Here is a 21,059-nt window from a genome sequence, read left to right on the forward strand (position 1 = left end):
CTTCCTTCTGCCCCTCTTGTGAGAATGGTGTTAGCTGCTCCCTCTTCCTTTCGGAGTTGAGGACTTTGGAGGTAGCATAATGGCTTGTCTGCCTCAGGCTACAGCCCTGATTGGATTGCTCTTTCCCAGGAAGTGGGGAAAGCAGCCAGTCAGAAGGTTGTTTTTTCTCTTTCACTCTCTATCGTGCTCTCTCTCCCCTCCCTGCCTCCCCTCTCCCCCCCCCCCCCCCAATGCACAGGGCTGGAAACCACATGAAGATCTGAGCTGCTTGTGTCCTCATGGGACTGGCTCCAGTAGGAGCCAAAATCTCATTATTAGTTATGAAATTGTGAGAGTTAGCAACACAGCTCAAATGCAGTTCTCTAATGCTGAGGATGCAAAAGGGAGATGGCCTGGTGATCTCATGGTAGCACATCAGAGTTCAACAGCAAGCTTGAATTTTTTGGTCCCTGTGAAGACAGAAACTGAGAACACTGTGGCTCCAACTCCTAGCCATTCTAGTGCCTGTCTGAAGCAAGTTGAAGGAGCAACAAAGGACTATGGAGAGAATTCTAGAACTGTCCAACTCCATAGAGCCTGCATAAGAATAAGCTCTTTAGGATAGAGAGAAAGGGCATCTGAGAAACCTACCACATCCCCTAAACGATCTTTCCTTGCCACTGAGCAGGGGAAACAGCCTTCCCAAATCAGGTCTTTCATGCTGTTCATGATTCACACAAGCAGTAGGAAAGACAGTTACATTTACTCAACTCAAGAATTGCCAAGGCTGAAACCAAGTCCGTGTGGTATTAGTATCTGTTTAAAAGGATATAAGCAAATACTTCGTCAAAAACTAACTCAGCCAAAGAGCAGCACCATAGGCATTTGTTGCTTGCCTAGTGTAGAAACGTTTGACACAAGCCTGTATGTGGACTCAGTCCTTTAATCTGTGCTTAAAATGGCTTGTGTGCACAATGCCCATTTTTAACATTTTCACAATTAAACCTGACAAAAAAATTTTAAACACTCAGAGCCTGTCTGCACTACAAGAACCGCCATGCTTTTGATTTTCTGTCATTATAGAGCCTGTTGCTGTGGCAGACAATTTTGCTAGGTGGATGGTTCTTGTAATGCAGATAAAACCTGACTGGGGGTTTTAACCCTGAATTATAGCCTGGGCAGAAACTAAACCATGTTAGTATGTTTGTGAAAACTGTCCTGGGCCTCCTGATTTGTGTTTGGCATGTATACAGGTTATGCTTTCTAAAGCACAACTAGCCTGGTTCTTGAAATAGAATTGGGTTTTCTAACGGTAGTGTCACATGAACTGCAGAGGAAAATAAACTTACGCCTTTTCCAAAACACTGTGATGCATAAAGGAGGGTTTTTTCATTTTGGGGGCTTGTGTTTCGTTCCCTGGTTGGAAAAGCCTTAACATACTGTTATTCCCCCATCCCAGTTGGAGAGTGGGAAAGCTATTCTGTTCATGTACAACTTACGATGATGTTCAACTTGAGTTGTCTAAAGAGTCCTCCAACCAAAGAAAGGGAAATAATGTCATGATTTTTCTAATGTAAAAATCAAATACAGAAAACATCTAAATAAAATCAAGCCTGAACTATCTTCATGCATCATAAATAAGGGAACAGTCACCATATCCAGTAAGGTGTGTATAGCTGTGATGGGATCCCCAGGGTACAACCTCGAACTGTGGGACTACTGTTTCCCCCTTAATCTCCTAACCTAGGCTGGCTCTCACAATGCTTTGCTCTAGTGACAAGCAGCAAACACCTCCAGGCGCAGTTATCACTCAGCCACCGGCATGCAGTAGCTGACCCAGCTACATTGCATGAACGCTCTTCAAGCCTCTAATGAACTATATGCAAGGAAACACTAGCAAGTCTCCCAAGCCCCCAGCCTTGCACTCCAGAAATATACCATCATGCGCTGCTTAAGACCGTCTTTTGAACAGTGCAAACTTATTAATTAGGTCACTACTTTGTCAAAGGAAAGTGGACATGAATCAGCCTTTGTAAACAGAACAGATTTCTGAAGTACTTTTGATAAACTCACTGGTAAGGATAAAACATTAAAATAAGTTTGACTACAGAAAGATAGATTATAAGTGGTAAGCATGAAAGGTCAGAGTTAGTTACCAAAGAAAATAAAAAGTAAACATGCAATCTAAATCCTAAACCTTATTAGACTAAGCAGTATTTGCATCAAGAAGTTTTTCTCACCCCACTGGATGTTGCAGGTAGGTTACAGCCCTTAATACACAGGCTTTCCCTTTAAGCCTGGGACCAGTCTCCTCAGTTCTAGTGTCTGTCTTTCTTGTTTCCTTCAGCGTAAATGGGGGAGGAGAAGGGTAATCTCATGATGCCACTGTCTCATTTTATACCCTCAGTCCATATGCCTGGAAAATACTAGCCCAGGCATGTCCTGGTGGGCCTTGCTAAATCAGGGGATGTCTACACTGGCAAGTTTCTGCACCACAAGTTGTACCACTTTTATTAAACCGCTGTTGCATCACCACACTGCTACTTGTGATAGTGGAGTGCATCCACATTAGAAGCTCTTGCAAGGGCAAAGAGAGCAGTGTATAGCTATCCCACTGTGCAACTGGCCACAGGGTGCTTTGGGAAGGATTTGCAGTACCTCATGGGGCAGGCATAGTGTCACATGACACAGGTTTCCCAATCCCATTGTTTCATGGGCATCCTACTACACTGTTAGCTGCTTTTCAACTGAAGTGTATGGGGGGCAGAGTGTGTAACAGGGAGTGTGTGTGTATGGAGGGGAGAGACTATGTTTTGGGGGACAGAGAGTGTGTCAGCATACTGTCTTGTAAGTTCAGACAGCTGCAGGAAGCAACTAGTTCTGAGGCAGGAGGAGGGGGGAAACCACAGCCCCCGCCTCCGTCCCCAGCTCTCTGCACAGCAATCTCTCTTTCTCTCTCACATACACATACATAGACACGCGTTCCTGCACCTGCCTCTGTGTTCAGCAGTAGGAGCATTCCACATTAACGGTTTGCTTTCTGTCCCAGAGCAGATCAGCACCCCATGCAATGGCTGTCAGAAATGGAGCTTTGAAAGGGGAGGGGCGCATGCCTCCAGGGCAGCCAAGTTCAAAATAACAAGCAGAGTGGCCACTTGAGGGATTATGGGATATTTCCAGAGGCCAGTTGATTGCTTTCTGCACTGTAATATGTTTATACTGCCAGTATAGCGCTGGAGCCTCTGTGCTTTAAGGTTTATGACTCGTCAAGGTGGTTTTTTTGCTGCAGCTGAGGAGTTTCTGCACACTAAATGGCTTGGCAGTGTGTACACCTCGGGAGTTACACCACAGAAAGCTGTTTTATTGTGCAGTAACTTGCCAGTGTAGACAAGGCCTCACAGAGTTGAGCAATCCCCATTGTGTGATGCTTGTGCAACTCTCCTACAGAATTGTATATCTCTTGTTTACAACTCCCTTGCTGATTAATGGTCATTTAACGCCCACCTGGGTGTGGGTCACCTCCTTTGTTGTCACTGGAGAACTAGCTGGGGATGACTCCCAAAGTCACAACATATTTCAGTAACCATACAGCAGAATCTCATAATTGCATACACACTAATGATATGCATATTTTGACAGAACAGTGGGTTTCAGCACATCATGACCTTTCATATGGTATTTTACAAGGCATGCTTTGTATGAAATATCACAATGACATATGAATGATGAATATGGGGGTTACAGGGTGCTCTTTTGAGGTATAGTGTGACACCATAGCATGATCGTTTGGAGGGGAGAAAGTGTCTTTCTTTAATTGCTTGCATAATGGGGAATCAAAGTTTTTGGAATTAAGACAGTGCAGTTTGCTTGTTAAATATTTAACCCAAAATGAAGATGGAAGTATAGTACAGTTGCAGGAAACTATGCACAGAACAAAAGATAGACCATGTCTAAAATGTGGAAGAGATAGTTTTTTCTGTGGAAGAGAGTTTTTTTCTGGTGAATAAACAAACTTGGAATAAAAATCTCAACTACAGATAAAACATGTTCCTTTGGCATAGTCAAAACCTTTATTTGAGTTTTTTCCTCGTCATATAAAGATAGAAAACTTAGATGATAAAATGTAGTAAGCAAGCTGATTAATCAGACTGTGAACATTTTGTGGATGCTTTAACATTGAAAATGCTGCTTAGTCAGAGAAGCTCTCTGAGTAGTTACTAAATAAATCACTATGTTGCAGGGTACTGTTTTGTGAGTAGAAACTGTTGTTAATGCTGCAGTGACCAGGGTCTGTCAGTGCCAGTGTGTTGGAGCATGTTTGCTTACACCTAGGATTAAAATAGATGTAATCAGGATATCTGAGCAGCTTGTAATAGTCTTATTTACAAACTAATTTTAGTCTTATTTGACTAGGACATCATTATTCATTTCCAATTTAAGTGACTGTTGAGGCAGAGCCATGTGTGCTATAAACTCCATGTAAAATACTGACATTTCAACTGAAAGGTGTTAACTATCTATTTTATGCAATGGATTGTGGTATTTTGTCATGGTTCACAAGATACATGCTTATATAGAGATTTAAATCTATTTTAGCTTGAGACAAAATGAGTGACTTACAGCTGCCCTAATGTAAAACCAGTCTGGAGTTCCAAATCTCTTTATGTAAACAATCTTATGTAAATATTTTTAAAGTACCTCTGTTTGACTAGTCTGTATTGATAAGCATTAAAGTGTCTTTAATATCTTTAGAACAAAAGAGATGAACATCTTTTGAAAAAAAGAAATGTCCCTCAAGAAGAAAGTTTAGAAGACTCAGATGTTGATGCTGACTTCAAAGCAGTAAGTTGCTTGATTCTGAATCTGCTTCTAAAACTTAGTTTCTTTGGTAGTGGCTAGAAGACGTTTGTTCTGTTATTCCCTTGAGTTTGAGTCTTATGTTCATTTTGAAATTGCCTGAAGATGGACAGAAAAGGGAAATCCAAGCAGGTACAACTCCAGTGAAGTAGTGGAGTGGCACTGTTCACCATCATTCAGATGTTTAGTCGACAATGTTTCAGCATTAAATGTCATTTTAGTAATTTGTTGCTAAATGATCTCTCTTTCTTTTCAAGCAAAATGTAACACTAGAAGCTATATTGCAGGTATGTTAAACTTAATATCTACAGTTTCTTGAATTCAGAATTTAAGTCTCATTTGATGGATTTCTGAATTTTTTATTTGTGTATTGCAGAATGCCACAAGTGATAATCCTGTGATCCAGTTGAGTGCTGTCCAAGCTGCAAGGTAAAAAAAAAAAAAAGCAACATGTACACAGTTGCGACAAAAATTTTCCTTAATGAAGTTATGTACTCATCTGTCTTATTTAATTTTACAGAAAACTGTTATCGAGTGACAGAAATCCACCTATTGATGACTTAATAAAATCTGGAATTTTACCAATTCTGGTCAACTGTCTAGAAAGGGATGATAAGTAAGTATACATTTTTTTCTTTTCCACCTTTCCTCAAGTTTTATGATTAAAAGGCAGCAGTATTTCAGATGCAAACTTATGACCATGTCCCACGTATGCTGTGGCAGAAATTCCACAGCAACATTGATCTTGGTTGCTGCACTCTTCCCCTGGCTGCCTGTTTCACCAGCCTACACTTTTGGCTCCCTTCACTCTTTCTGCAATATGGACTTCAGCTCTGGCTCCACTGAACACTACAGGGAGCATGTGCTGCTATCTAACTTCTCTTTATAGGGAAAGCTGGAGAACAAAAGGTAGCTGCAGGCAAGTCACAGCAGGGCAGAGTTCAGAGGGATATGGTGAATTCCTTTGCACCTTAGAAAAATGCCAGATTCCACAATCACAGAATCATGGAGTCCATGGCTCTGATTGGGGAGTTGAGGCAGTCCATAAACCCTCAGCTATTTTTTCAGACTCTCTTCACTCTCAGGCAGGCATCACTGCATTTGTTTACACTCACTTTGAGTTTTCAAGGTTACTTCTGCAACCATAAATTAGAAACATTTTTAAACGCAAACAGATTTTGGAGTTCAGTTCTGCAGCTGCAGAATCATAGAATACACAAGGCCCTGCTTGTGACTTGCTCAGCAAACCATCTATTATAGAAATGCCTGGTAACAATTTCATAATTAGTGTTGCATTATAAAATAGGCTATCAGTGCCCGTTTTTCTGCAAAAGTAGATGTCCAACCGGTGTGACATTTCACACAGTTCATTTTTGTCCTTTGAATTTTCAGTGTAGTTTTTATATGGCTTAGAATCATAGAATCATAGAATATCAGGGTTGGAAGGGACCCCAGAAGGTCATCTAGTCCAACCCCCTACTCGAAGCAGGACCAATTCCCAGTTAAATCATCCCAGCCAGGGCTTTGTCAAGCCTGACCTTAAAAACCTCTAAGGAAGGAGATTCTACCACCTCCCTAGGTAATGCATTCCAGTGTTTCACCACCCTCTTAGTGAAAAAGTTTTTCCTAATATCCAATCTAAACCTCCCCCACTGCAACTTGAGACCATTACTCCTCGTTCTGTCATCTGCTACCATTGAGAACAGTCTAGAGCCATCCTCTTTGGAACCCCCTTTCAGGTAGTTGAAAGCAGCTATCAGATCCCCCCTCATTCTTCTCTTCTGCAGGCTTCTTCGTAAATTTGTAGTAGGGAGTCTTTGAAATTGGACTCTGGATGAAATTTTTCTTGGGCAGTTCTCTTATTGTGATCCATATCTTTTTAAATATTGTCTACAAAATTTGAGTAGGGATATAGATCTGATGCAGTAGGTAGTTAAAAAATTAAGTTGGAGTTAGGATCATTTTTAGCTGCTCTTCGTGTTATAATTGAAAGTTTATGCACTGTACATACAGACCTGACTGATGGGGAGAATAGGGAACTGAGTGCACAGAAGCCTGATTGATGGAGGTTGGGTGCACGTAAAACCTCCACCAGAAGCCATGATTTACTGTCACTTTCTCTTACAACAGAAGCGATTATGCACAGCTATTATCTGTTAGCAGATGCTCTTTTTGTGTCCACAATACCCATTCTTTTCCTACACCACCTCCAATTAAGAATGAACGTTATCTAGGAAGCTATTTCACAAAAAACTCCAAGAAGCAGTTAGGGTTACTACCTGTGCAACATACCTGAAACAAATCAGTGAAAGCAAGGAAATGAAAAGTTAAGTCATCTAATAATACATACTCTGTACTCCTGCACCCACAGGCACACATCTTACTATTATCAGAACTACCATACCATGCTCTGCAACCTTAATTCTGCCCCCTTGTATAAATGCTAGCCCTCCATCACTCCCTTTAACCACAGTCTACACACAACTCTTTGCCAAACTATTACTGTGTATTTGGCTAGACACATGTCAGATGCAACATGTGTGGTCTCAGGGAAAATAAATACATACACTCTATATACACTCATATTCCTAATTGATCCACAGAGCTTCTTTAACAGGCTTTATTTATATTCCCCTGATCTCGTTGGTGGAAGTGTGATGGCATTTTACTGGCAATCAGTGATACGGGACAGACCAGTTCTGTGATGCTTTTACACTGCAGTGCTCCTGTGACAAATTTATTCTGCAACTTTCGTCCTTTCATTAATCCCAACAAATGGGGTCCGTTGTAGGTGTGCGCGCTCGCTTGCTCTCTCTCTCCCTCTCTCTCTCACTCACATAGTTGCCAGGACTGTGCTTTATATGACCAGACCATCTGTTTGGTCCAGTTATTCTGTAATTTAGTGATCATAAATGAGCTGTTTATGTTAGGCCATCCAAAGTAGTCCATCTAGAGATGATTATTTCTAAAAATAAGTCAAAGCTGAAACTGTGCTATGTTTATTTTTCTTCCTTTCATATTTCTTCTTTTTGAAAATAAGAAATATGCAAATGTAAAAAATGAATATAATATATATCTAATACCTTCTTGATCAGCAGCTCTCAAACTTTAGCAACCCGAGGACCCCCATTTTGATCTAAAATTTTTCATGGATCCCCAAGTCGGGTTCTAATTTTCCCCAGGGGTGCTCAACCCTTGCTCAGTCCCAGGCCCTGGCCCCACTCCATGCCTTTCCCCAAGGCCTCACCCCCACCCCACCTCTTCCTGCCCTTACCCCTCCTCTTCCCCACCTCTTTCTGCCCTTCCCTGAGCGCGCCCCATCTCAGCTCCTCCCATCCCCCTCCCAGCGCCTTTTGCACACCGCTGAACAACTGTTCCTTGGCGTGCGGGAGGCACTGGGAGGGAGGGTGAGGAGTTGATCAGTGGGGACAGTGGCCGTGACTCACGGACCCCCTTGGAGCTGGACAGGACTCACAAACCCCCTGGAGTACCCTTGTGGACCCCCAGGGATCTGCGGACCCCAGTTTGAGAACTGCTGTTCTAGATAACTTACAGTATTTTACAGTGAAATTACCAACACCGTGTTAGCCAATGCAACCAATGTTTTTTCTACCACTTATAGAAAAAAGCAAACTAAACCCCACAATCCCCACTGAAAATGTGGCAAAACCAAGGACCCTTGCATCTTGCTTTCAAACATTCACTCTGTTGCACAGAGAGATTATGGGCATTCCATAATGGGTGTTCTGAGAGCAGCCTGCTTCTGTTTCCTCACGCTACTCTACAGGACAAACACATTGAGCTGACCAGCCCTAAAAGACTTCAGTTGCAAGTTAAAACCTGAAATGGTCTGTATGATCATTTAAGATGTTACATGACAGTTAATTTTCTCCCCTGTATTGTCAGTATCTACTTTAACTGTGTACAAACTCTTGTTTTTGAGCCTAACTCTCCCCCCAACCTAACAACTTCGGACTGAATTTATGTAGTGATTTCAACAAGGGTAGGAGGGATTTGAAGAAGTTTGGTTATTTTTCTGGTATTTGCTCCCTGGGCCCTGTCATGGGCTACAAGAATTGCAGAGGCAGCACACTCATCCCTTGGGGAAAGATAATGGACTTCTCCAACTAATTAAGGAGTGACATGGCAGGGATGGAATCCCTGGCTAGAAACATGGTGATCAGTACAATAAGTATAGCATGTGTGGTGGGGAGGAGTGTTGCAGATCTTAAAGATATGTAAGACAAATGCCTGCAGGTTTTGGAAACGGCAAATACAGTCCCATACTTCTGCATGCTTGTCACCCTCTTGTCCGACCTCCGTCAGCTCCACAGGCCAATCATAGCTGCTTCATGTGATTAACAGCTGGTCCCATAACATGTGGAACAACTAGTGCTCCCTTCCACTTCACTGGAATGTATGGGGTTAGAGCATGCAAAGTCGGAGCAGGCTGAGGAATAGCAGCTCCTGCCCTTCCACTCCCCACCCAGTGAAGATCCCCCAGTGATGTTATCTTCCCCCCAGGCCTCAGATGGGGACAGAGATCACCTAGTGCTGGTCTCTCCTCCCTCCCAAAGCTTAGGGGAAGGGGTATTTGTATCAGCTGTGTGTGTGGTGGGCTCTGCAGTGTGTGTGGATCTGTCAGATATGGGGAGGTGCCTCAGTTGTGGGGGGTGGGGAGGACAGACTCAATTGGCTTGTTTTCAGCAGTGGTAGGTAGTAGATGAGGCTTTGGGAAGTATACTTCCCCCCCCCCCCCATTCTGGCCTCTGGATGCTTACTAGATCCACCCAAAAAAACCCAACTACTAGTATTTAAAAAAGTCTTGTGTAGATTTTTTGTTGTTCCTTTAAACTTCTCAAGACTTCTGAAATGACTAGTCATATGGTTTTTTTTAACTACAAAGCACAGTGTTAAATTCTGCACTTTCTCTCTCTCTATATATATATACACACACAGCTAATAGCAGTAGAGGGCAACCATATAATAGCCTAACAAGCACATTTCAAATTACTGCGAGACTTAATTTTGTTTGTTTGTTTTGTTTTTTTACAGTCCTTCATTACAATTTGAAGCTGCGTGGGCACTGACTAACATAGCATCGGGCACTTCTGCACAGACCCAAGCTGTGGTACAGTCAAGTAAGTGCTAAAAGTTGCTCATTTTTGGGATATGTGGATGTTGCTGGGTAAAGGTGAAAAGTGTCTTCCATTTGGAATTTTATATTAAAACCATGAAAAAGAAATTAGTAGAAAGGTGCTAGAAATAATAGTCATGCTTTTGCTTGTAACCCTTAAGGTATTTCCCAACAAGGATTAGTATTATTGGGGGGGGGGAGGGATAGCTCAGTGGTTTGAGCATTGGCCTGCTAAACCCAGGGTTGTGAGTTCAATCCTTGAGGGGGCCATTTAGGGATCTGGGGCAAAAATTGGGTATTGGTCCTGCTTTGAGCAGGGAGTTAGACTAGATGACCTCCTGAGGTCCCTTCCAACTCAGATATTCTGTGATTAGGAAATTGAGGCCTGAGTATGGAAGGTTGAAGAGTCATCTTATGAGCATCACAGAAACTGTTAATTCTTTGTCACTCTTAAAAGATATTTCCTGAAATTGAGTGCTATTACTCTCCGCAGGACTAGAACCAGAAGGCTTAATGAATAATTATTCCTACTTTAAAAGATGCTATAAATTTTATAGTTTTAAAAATGCTTTTAAATACAGATAGCTGCGTCATGGTTGCACAGTTGAAGTTAGTCAGGAAATGTAATTGTTGAAGATTTCAAACTGAACCTGTGCTCATGTTAAAGCTGCTATTATCTAGAATTCTTGTGCTCATCATGACATCCTTATGTGTTATGTCATAAGCAGTGATATATGAAGTTGTGTATTTAAGCAGAGTAATAAGAATAGGAAATCCGTACATATGACACAGCCTAATAAATGGTTTCATGTACCTGACCACTGAGAGGCATGAGGGGAACATGTCCTCTCCCAAAATCTGGTTGGATGTCCTGCTCAGCTAATACCTGGCAGGGAAAATGCAAGGGTAGCATCAGTCCTGGTGTCTACTGTACTTTTAATGGGAGGGGAAGGGAAAGTGACTCAGGTGTCAATAGCTATATTTAGTTTCAGGAGAGAAAATGAGAATGAAAAGTGCAATGTCTGGAGCTTCTGCTGTTTCCACAGGAAGAGAGGGGGGATAAGAAGCAAAACTGCCTCTGAGCTGCTGCTCTTTTAAGGGGGATGGGGAGTGAGGGAACAAAGGGTGCCTTGCTGCTGTTGTAGAAGGAAAGAGGCTGTGCTTTTATTTTGCTCTAGCCTAGGTACAGAAGGAGCTAGGAGGCTGCTGGCAATCAGAAGAGAACACCAGAAAAGGGGCAAAAAAAAGAGATGGGGACGTGTAATAATTGATTATTTTAAAGAGGTGAAAACAGGGATGATTTTATTGATTTTTAGAGGGGCAGATAATGCATGCAATGTAATTTGGAAGACAGCATTAATTTTGTTTAGGAGAAGAGATGCATTAATTGGCTTGGTGGGAGAATACATTTTGTGGGGGGAATTTGGTGTGGAGAGATTAATTGAGCTAGAATTTATTTATTTATGGGGCAAAGATATGGAGGGAATAGCTGACTAGATGTGACTGAATGTGAGGTTGAGGGGGATGGGAACTGAAGGATTTGAATTACTTTCCTGCAGTTTGGCCTGTACCTTCCAGAGGAAAAGGGGAATGAAGGGGTAAAAATGGTAACTGTAAGCTTCCCCTCCCTGCCTATTTCCCATGAGCCCAGCTACCCTTTCAGCTGCAGCTTGTGTCTCAGCAGCCATGTTCATTTCTTTCTTTGCATTTTGGTGGGGGGCGAGGGTAAGAGGGTGGTAGCTATATTAGTCTCATAATTAGATATTTTCAGCAGACGGTGGTGGTTTAGCCACAAGCTGCAGCTGAAAGGCCAGCCAGGCTTGTGGCAGACAAGATGTAGAAAGGAATTAAGTCCAAGGAGTCTTTTTTTTTTTTTTTTAAGTTAACAAATATATTCAGAATATCAAAGAAAAGGTGTTTTTAACTTTCCCTTGTCCTTCCACTAGGAACTGCTTTTCATAGTCAAAAGGTACATTGCATAAATCCCTCGATCAATTTTTAATATTAAATTAATGAGAGAAAAAAGGAAAGGAACATAAACTCTGGCAAGTCAAGTGTAAAAGTACATTTAGGTAGGCAAAAAAAGAATTTGAAGAGCAACTAGCAAAAGACAAACTAATTTAAGTACATCAGAAGCAGGAAGCCTGCCAATCAGTGGAGGCAGTGGATGATCAAGGTGCTAAAGGATCACTCAAGGAAGACAAGGTTGTTGCAGAGAAGCTAAATGAATTCTTTGCATTGGTCTTCATTGCAGAGGGTGTGAGGGAGATTACCACACCTGAGTCATTCTTTTTGGATGATAAATCTGAGGTACTCTCCCAGATTGAGGTATCAATAAAGGAAGTTTTGGAACAAATAGATAAATTAAACAGTAATAAGTCACCGGGACCAGATGGTATTTCACCCCAGAATTCTGAAGGAACTCAAATATGAAATTGCAGAACTACTAACTGGGTATGTAACCTATCATTTAAATCAACCTCTGTTACCAGATGACTGGAGAATAGCTGATGTGACACCAATATTTTAAAAAGGCTCCAGAGGCAATCCTGGCGATTACAGGCTGGTAAGCCTAACTTCAGAACCAGGCAAATTGGTTGAAACTGTAGTAAAGAACAGAATTATCAGACATACAGATTAACACAATTTGGGGAAGAGTCAGCACTGCTTTTGTAAAAGGAAGGCATGCCTCACCAATCTATTAGACTTCTTTGATAGGGTCAACAAACATGTGACATGGGTGAGCCAGCGGATATAGTGTACTTAAACTTTTAAAAAGCCTTTGACCAGCTCCCTCATGAACTTCTCTTAAGCAAAGTAAGCAGTTATGGGATAAGAGGAATCAGTAACTGGTTAACGGATAAGAAACAAGGGGTAGGGATAAATGGTCAGTTTTCACAATGGAGAGAGTGGTGCCCTGTAAGGAATCTGTACTGGGACCAGTGCTGTTCAACATATTCAAAAATGATCTGGAAAAGGGGTAAACAGTGATGTGGCAGACGATACAAAGTTTGCAGACGATACAAATATAGTCAAGATAGTGAAGTATAAAGCTGACTTTGAAGAGCTACAAATGGATCTCACAAAACTGGGTGACTGGGCAACAAAATGGCAGATAAATTCAGTTCTGATAAATTCAAAGTAGTACACATTGAAAAACATAATCTCAACTATGCATACAAAATAATGGGGTCTAAATTAGCTGTTACAACTCAAGAAAAAGATTTTAGAGTCATTGGGTTAGTTCTCTGGAACATCTGCTCCATGTACAGCAGCAGTCAAAAAAAGCTAACAATGTTAAGAACCATTAGGAAAGGAATAGATAAAATGGAATATATAATGCCAGTATATAAATCTATGGTACACCCACACCTTGAATACTGCTTGAGTGCTGGTCTCTCCATCTCAAAAAAGATATATATTAGAACTGGAACAGGCACAGAGATGGGCAACAAAAATGATTAAGGGGTATGGAATAGCTTCCATGTAAGGAGAGATTAAAAAAAACAGGGACTCTTCAGTTTGGAAAAGAGAAATGCAAGTTTAGAATTTGCAGTGTTGTCAAAATTGCAGAGAAACCATAAAATCCCAGGATTGCACCTGCAGTTTTTCTCATGTCTCAATGCTAAAACAGCTTTTTCAAGGATTTTGATACTATTCAGTGAGAGAGTTCTCATGCAAATTATCCCAACAGGCTGTTTGCTGTCAGGCTAGACAGAGTATATACAGTGATTTTACAAAAAGGGCAAGACTTAGATGCCAACTGTGTGTGCTCAGTGATTTTTCAGTTACTACTTCTTCAATTGTCTTTTTCCAAGTCTAGTAATGTCTGTAGTCCTTGGAGTTATTTCCATTCCGGGTGTCAAACTTCAGCTATTTTTGCTCCAGCTCTATTGAAAATATAGTTAAACTTTACACTTTTTTGTGGAAAAAACAACAAAAAACCCTCTAATTTTGTTCTTTAATTACTTAAACAGATTTTTGCAAAAATTCACCTTCTGTTGGAGGGCAGATGTGAAACATTTCATCCCACTTCTAAAAACACAAAAGTTGTGCTATCAAAAGAAAAAACACTTACTTGATCCTCCCCAATCCAGACATGCTGGCTCCGTGTTCCAGCAGAGTTCTTTCATTGAGCCATTGATTGTAAAGAAAGGCAGGCAAGAATATTCCATTAAAGTAGGACCCGGTGATCCAGGTAGGACTGAATGTCACAGCACCCTAGGGAAGTGAAGTTTTTAGGTGTCAGTGTGTTAGATGTCCCTCATATCTGTTGAGCACTGTTACTAATCTTGAGGCAACTTTAACAAATTCATTTGCAGTTCGTCTTAACTACATGGAATTTTTCCATAGATTTTGTTCATTAAGCTGTTCAAATTTTTTGGTTTACTACTACCTCATGTTAAATTATTAATAATAAAATAATTGTTGTGTCCACTAATAATAAAAATTTTAAAAAAATATATATTGCAAATTTTCTATTTAAAAACTCACTTTAATTTTCTTAGCTTTTAGTATTTTAATGTTTACAGCACTCACAAGAGAAAATACTAACTTATTCACCAGCTTATTAATCAGTTTTAGTTTGCCTGATGGGACTACATGATAAAGTATGATAGTGTGCAAATTAAAAGTTTTCCATTGAGACTCCTCATGCTTTCAAGGAACGGGTTGTGTGAGGCGAAGTGGATGCCTCAGGGGGAATAGTACCAATATGAATTTTTAAAGAGGTGGTTTTTCCAGGTCATGGTTTTTGAAGCACATTGTCAAGGCAGCATGGGAAGCTTATGTTTGTGCTCTGGTTATGCACCTGGTTTGTGGGTAAATAGAAGATCTCAATTTCCAGGATGCTGGACTTTGTACCTTTAACTTAAAATTTTGTTTAAATGTATTGACTCCCACCTTTTGGGAGGGGAGGGGAGTGGAGTTTAGGTGCAGGGATCATTGTGTAACATTTGGTTATTTTCTGAAAAGAAACATTTTTGAGAATTTATGTATAGTGCTAACTTAAATTGTGAGGTCTTAATGTCAGGCAAAGTTATGGAATTATATAAATGTTTAATAGTAATAGACTAAAATAATGTGTACAGTTTCTTTTGTGTTCCACTAACAGAGCCAAATCTTTTCATTCTATAGATGCAGTACCCCTCTTTTTGAGACTGCTTCACTCACCACATCAGAATGTTTGTGAGCAAGCTGTTTGGGCTCTTGGAAATATTATAGGTAAGTGTTAACTGTATTTTCAGAGGTACTTGAAATTAAATCAGGGGACACATAAGAATTTTAGATTCTGACTTTTGAACATTGGCATTACCATATGAGACTATGTTTCCTCTGTATTCTCTGGTTTCATATAATTTTCCACATGGCAAGAATCCATATGTATATACTAATTATTAAGTTTGGAGAGTTAGTGACTTCATTTGCCCTAAGAAATTTTAATATAAATTTTATGCCTCCTAAAATATTTGTATTAAACAACAGCTTTTGGTACTAAACTTCTGGTGAGGAAACATAGAATATCAGTATCCCAACATAAATCATTGCATACATTTCAAGGTTTTCCATCTTTAATGTAATTTTTTTTAAAACAATTTTCATTTCTGTAGGTGATGGTCCTCAGTGTAGAGATTATGTCATATCACTGGGAGTTGTCAAACCTCTTCTGTCCTTCATCAATCCCTCCATTCCCATCACCTTCCTTCGGAACGTCACATGGGTCATTGTAAATCTCTGCAGGAATAAGGACCCCCCACCGCCTATGGAGACAGTTCAGGAGGTAAATAATTACGATAGGACTGATTTTTAAACCTTATCTTTGGGCTATAGGACAATTTTTTTTTTATGCTGCTGTATGTGCTACAAAGTAATGCATGTTTTATGATACTGCCTGGTATTAATTACCAATTAATAGAAGTATCAAAGTGGTCTATTTATGTAATCTAATTGGAGGTTATAACTAAGCTAATTTATACCATTTGAGAGGGTGAATACTCACTAATTAGTCTTTGGAAAATATGTTGAAATAGACTGTTAAAAAGTGAAGACTGTAGAAAGTGTTAACTTGCAGAGTTAGTTTAATTTGCAGTTTCATACTTCCACCAAACGAGACTACTACAAACATGGTTCTGTACATACAAATAGCTATTCAAATGAAATTACTTCTAATTATGTGAAATGTAAGTAAATTAGTAAGTGGATGTGTCATTTTAATATATATTTTAAGTTTTGAGTACTTATCAAAAATATATAGTGTCAGTGATATGTCCCCATTTTAAAACGGAAGCACCTGAAAATACTTGACTGCCCAGATATATGTGGGGAGGGGGATGCAGACTTGAAGACAGTTTCTGCCAATTGTAAAAAGAGGGATGCTGTTTTACTGTGGGTCATACTACCAACCTATTTAAAGCTCTACTTTGTTTACAAATATATTTTGATGTCTATAGTCTTTGAAGCAGTTTGAAGTATCATTTTAGTGCAAAATGAAATACGATGGAACTTCAGAATTGAGAGACAGTACAAGCAGAATACTTTGGTTTAAAAGTGAGAATTTACCAAACAAGAGTTTATGTATTGTAGTAAGAGTGACTTCGCTCTGGCTCTGCACAAATGCATGGAAAAAAAACCAACATTTTATCTTGATCCTAGTAACTTCCCATTAAGTTTGCTTGTTTTCCCTGAAAATGTTCTCTTCTCTCTCACTCTCCTTTAAAGTATAGCACTGCTGCAACTTTATTTTGCATTTGTACAAAATTCCTCCAAAATATTTAATTTTTTTATGACGTTTGACTGAATGCCATTTGTTAGGAAACATAGGTGTATAATACATGAATAAATCCTCAAACCATACTGTTCTACATGTCCTACTGTAACTTGCTTTTACACAGCTGGTGTTACTTTGTGATGGACAGGTGCCACTTTAATTATTGATAGTTTATTTTTTTCAGATTTTGCCAGCATTGTGTGTTCTTATATACCATACAGATATAAACGTAAGTAAAAACAAGACAAATACCTTAAAATTTTGAGTATTTGGATATTTTTTCTTTGTTTCTCCAGAGACAAAAATGTTTATGGATTGTATTTAAATGGTAAACTTGTTTTGTATGTTAACCTGAGTATAATTAAGTAAACACACTACTGTCAGTATTTTCATAATGATAGATTCCGGTCAACAAGAGAGTAAAAGGGGAAGCACAAACATTATTTCTGAAATTTAGAACCTTTTTACCCTTTACATAGTAACTGTGTACACAGAAGTTAACTGTGTAGGTTGCAAAGTCAAACACTTGAAATTTGTGAGATGCCAGATTTACGTTTGCCTGTGCTCCCTTAATTCTGCCTCTTGAGTGTCCAGTTTATGAAATGTACGGAGCACAAGTCCGATGTGAAATATGTTAGTTATGGTCATGTAATTAGACTGTATCATAAGATATGCAGAAAGAGGCAGAATTAAATTTGCAAGGGCGGCATAAATCTGGCCTAAATTTCCTAACTTTTGAGTGCTTGACTTTGCAATCTAAATAACTTAACCTAGGAAATTGTCTACAAAAACCTACTTTTTAAAAAGCAAAGAGGTAAATTCTGTTGTGCAACTGAAACAATCCATCATTCATACTCTTTAGGATTTGAATACCAAACCTTCAGCACTGCAACACACACTTGAGCTCCAGAAATAACTACATTACCTAGCCACAGGACACAACTGCTATGCCAAAGGGAGGAATGGGCTGCTGGGGCAATGTGCTGGGTCTTAGGAGGAAGTGTGGCTCTCTTCCCGCCCCGGGCTTGGGATAGCTCCAGTTTCTTACCCCTTTTCGTGCCCCTGGTGGAGGGTAGGAGAAAGGGGACATTAGGGCTATGTGTTGAGTCTGGGAGGTGGTTCAGCAGTCCCTAGCACAGTGTGATGTGTAGGTGCTGCTGCTGTTTTGACAATGGGCCTGGCTCTTTTGAATGTTCGTGTTCAGTTAATGTTTTAGCATGTTGTCAACATTTGCATGGAACACAAGTGAGAGATGGGAAATTGCGACTTCACAGTTTATAACTCAACCAAACCTAAACAGAAATTCAGGGGTCAAAGAAAAAACTTCTCTAGTTCTGTAAGATTTCTCAGCCAAATTTCAAAGGTCTTCGGCAAGCACTGGAGAGGTGAGAGCTTCTCAAAAACAAAAGGTTGCAAGAATCTCTTTAATGGAAAGTATTAGGCACCCTAAATAATAGGGGTCACTACCAGCTCCATCTATAATATAAATCTTTTATCCAGAATAAACCCAGTGTATTAATATGTGTACCTATATTCGTGCATCCTTCACAATTAGGATTAAATTCACTTATTACTAAATGTTTACCAAATTCACTTATTACTGCAGTGTAGCAGTCTCAAATAGACTGCTGCAGCTGTTTAAAAGCACCAAGTAACATTGCACAACAGTTTAGAACAGGAGGTGAATAAGACCTCTTCTAACTAAAATTGCAGTGAGAATTTTAGATCAGAATTAGACTAGTCCTCTGGACTCAGTGCTCAACTCTTAAAACCAACACATGGTCTCTCTTAATATGACCATAAGGCAACTTCTGTCTTAATCAACAGATAGTAACTCCAGCAGTCATCCTCAGAAAGTGCTGGGATTGGTTCAGTACTGTCTCAAGGGAAGAGAGATCCACCTGCAGAATCACTACGGCTACTTCATCACCTAGTTTTTCCTTGATTGTCTTCCATTGAAATACTGACCAGGCCCAACTGTACCCCAAAAAGTGTTTTGGTTTTTTTTAAATTAACCTCCCCCCCTCAAAGTTTGTGAAGAGAACATGTGACACATTTGAACTGTTGATGGAACAAATGAGCATCTATTTCACCATTGTAGTTGCCATCATAACATTCTAGCTAACTGTTTGTTTCTCCTGGTAGCATTTCTGAGCTCTCCCTATTGCTAAATTGCATGCTTTTTTTTTAAAAAAAGACTTGTGGAGTGTTGATCACACAATTCAGGTGCAGTCTTACACTCAGTGTGTTAGCTGTCTGTTCTTTTCTGCTTCCTGCAGATTCTTGTGGACACTGTTTGGGCTTTGTCCTACCTAACAGATGGTGGTAATGAACAGATACAGATGGTCATTGATTCAGGCGTTGTACCTTTTCTAGTTCCCCTTCTGAGCCATCAGGAGGTTAAAGTTCAAGTAAGTCTGTTTTTTGTTTTCTTGATGGCACTGAATAATAGTTTTAGTAAGTTATGTGCCATGTGTCCTGGGGAAAAAAAAGTTTGAGTGGTAAGACTAGCATTTACAATCATGTTAGTTAATTAGATTTAAAAAAGGATCCCAAAGGCAGTGTCCCTACTAGGAAAAAAGGTATGTTTTTGAAATGTGTTACTATCCTTGTGTAGATGGGGAAACTTGTATTTTAATGTGTTTATTGGTGGGGGTCAGTCCAAGGCTTCCTCTCCTAAGGTCAACCCCTGCTAGCTAATGCAAATTGCCATGTCTACACTACACAAACCTAAAGTGGGAGGAGGTGATGGTAAGTAGTGAACTGGGGATGTAGTGAGGGTGAGAAGTGATGTTGGGGGATTGGGCCCTGATACATTAATCCAAGGTTTTTGGTATAGATATTGGTCTGTGCAGGTCACTATGGTCTTGTTGAAAGGTCTGTCAAGCCCTAGTTTAGTTGTAGGAAACTCTTCAGATTAAATTCTTTTCTAATATGTAGATATTTTTAATATAATTTCCATAGCCTTCTGTTGAAGGTATATGTACAGTCTCTTGGTGTGACCCTTGTGTGTAAAAATGAGTACAAGTTGTGCAAGAATGATACCCATTAAAGTGTCTTCCATTGAGTGGTTGTCAACTTCACATTCCTTTTTAAAAGTATAGTGAGACTTGTGGTACCAAAATATTTTTTACTCAATCAGTGTTTTTATGTTTTGTCTTCTATAATCTGTAATGCATTTTTCTCCAGTCTAATCTTTTTTTACTCTTGCCTTATCCCTAAATTTTCAGTCTGTTTTGTTCAATGATGTCCTGAGACTCTTGGCTCCTTATCAGTTCTCCTGCTCTCGTACTTTTGTTGATTCTTCTTTTGAGCTTTCAAATCCCAGACATCTTTTTAAAATTATTAAAAATATTAAATTATAACAAAGCAGATCTTCAGATAGCCACATCATTAAGTCTTATAAATGTTCTATGGTAGAAAAAACTTCAAGTTGATGAGAACTTAGGAAAATAAAAGTAAAACTTGAACATGTTAGGTATATATGATATGACACATAGTTTTCATACATTAACTTACCATAAAGAATATATAATGAACAATCCCTACACTTCACTCTAATCTACAAAGGTTTGATAGATCATTTAGTAGGGCATCAGAAATAGATTACCTAAAGGGTCATCTTTTTCCAATCTATTTAACGTTGAGACTGTTTGTAGCCATTGTTCTAGCAAGGGCGAAAACCTTCAAGTTTTCCTGAATTTTAATCCTCTGTTATTTGGTGCATGTAATACTTTGGGTATAGGAAGAAGAGTGGGTGCTGTATATGCTGATACCTAATCCTGGAGATAAGTATGGTTATTTTGGGACCTCTGAGTGCCAAAATAAACTCAGATGCTATAATCCTCTTTAGTAAGGAGAATTGGTATTTCCATGTAGAAGGTAGGGAAACCAATCTAGTTTAGCCAGCTCAAAAAAAAAAAAAAAAATATTTTTAATATATTGTCAGTTGTAAAACATTAATTACTTGACTAATGAATAAAGAGCTAGACCCTACTGAGAGCAATTTGAGAGTCAGTACTTAGTAGGAAGGGGAAAAATGGGGAGTTCTGAGTTGAATAGCTGTCTGGGGAGATACAGAAAAAGCATGGGAACATTGAATGTAACTCAGATCAGACCTCTGAATTAATTGGTCTTCTCAATCACCTTCTTCTCTTTCAGTTTTAAGTTCCTTAATCTTTCAATAACTTTGTAATCTTGCACTCTCCTTGACTTTTTCACTCAAGAAAATATTTGTATTCTGCTTTTTCACTTTGCGGAGAAGTGGTGCAAGAACTCCACCATGCACACACTCAGCATATTGCTGAGCATGGTTTTGAA

At 39.6% G+C, this 21,059-nt stretch overlaps 1 protein-coding gene across 1 annotated transcript in view; it reads left to right on the forward strand.

The window, feature by feature from the left end:
* Positions 1-21,059, forward strand: part of KPNA3 (karyopherin subunit alpha 3) — a 79,238-nt gene that overhangs the window by 39,539 nt on the left and 18,640 nt on the right. The window contains exons 3-11 of the mRNA XM_084609765.1: positions 4,732-4,821; positions 5,094-5,123; positions 5,213-5,265; positions 5,357-5,452; positions 9,892-9,977; positions 15,110-15,196; positions 15,583-15,752; positions 16,924-16,968; positions 19,019-19,150. Of these exons, the coding sequence (XP_084465891.1) occupies positions 4,732-4,821; positions 5,094-5,123; positions 5,213-5,265; positions 5,357-5,452; positions 9,892-9,977; positions 15,110-15,196; positions 15,583-15,752; positions 16,924-16,968; positions 19,019-19,150 (789 nt within the window). The remainder of the gene's footprint in view (positions 1-4,731; positions 4,822-5,093; positions 5,124-5,212; positions 5,266-5,356; positions 5,453-9,891; positions 9,978-15,109; positions 15,197-15,582; positions 15,753-16,923; positions 16,969-19,018; positions 19,151-21,059) is intronic.

Source organism: Lepidochelys olivacea (genome assembly GCF_965140295.1).
Source record: "Lepidochelys olivacea isolate rLepOli2 genome assembly, chromosome: 1".
Lineage (NCBI taxonomy): Eukaryota > Metazoa > Chordata > Testudines > Cheloniidae > Lepidochelys > Lepidochelys olivacea.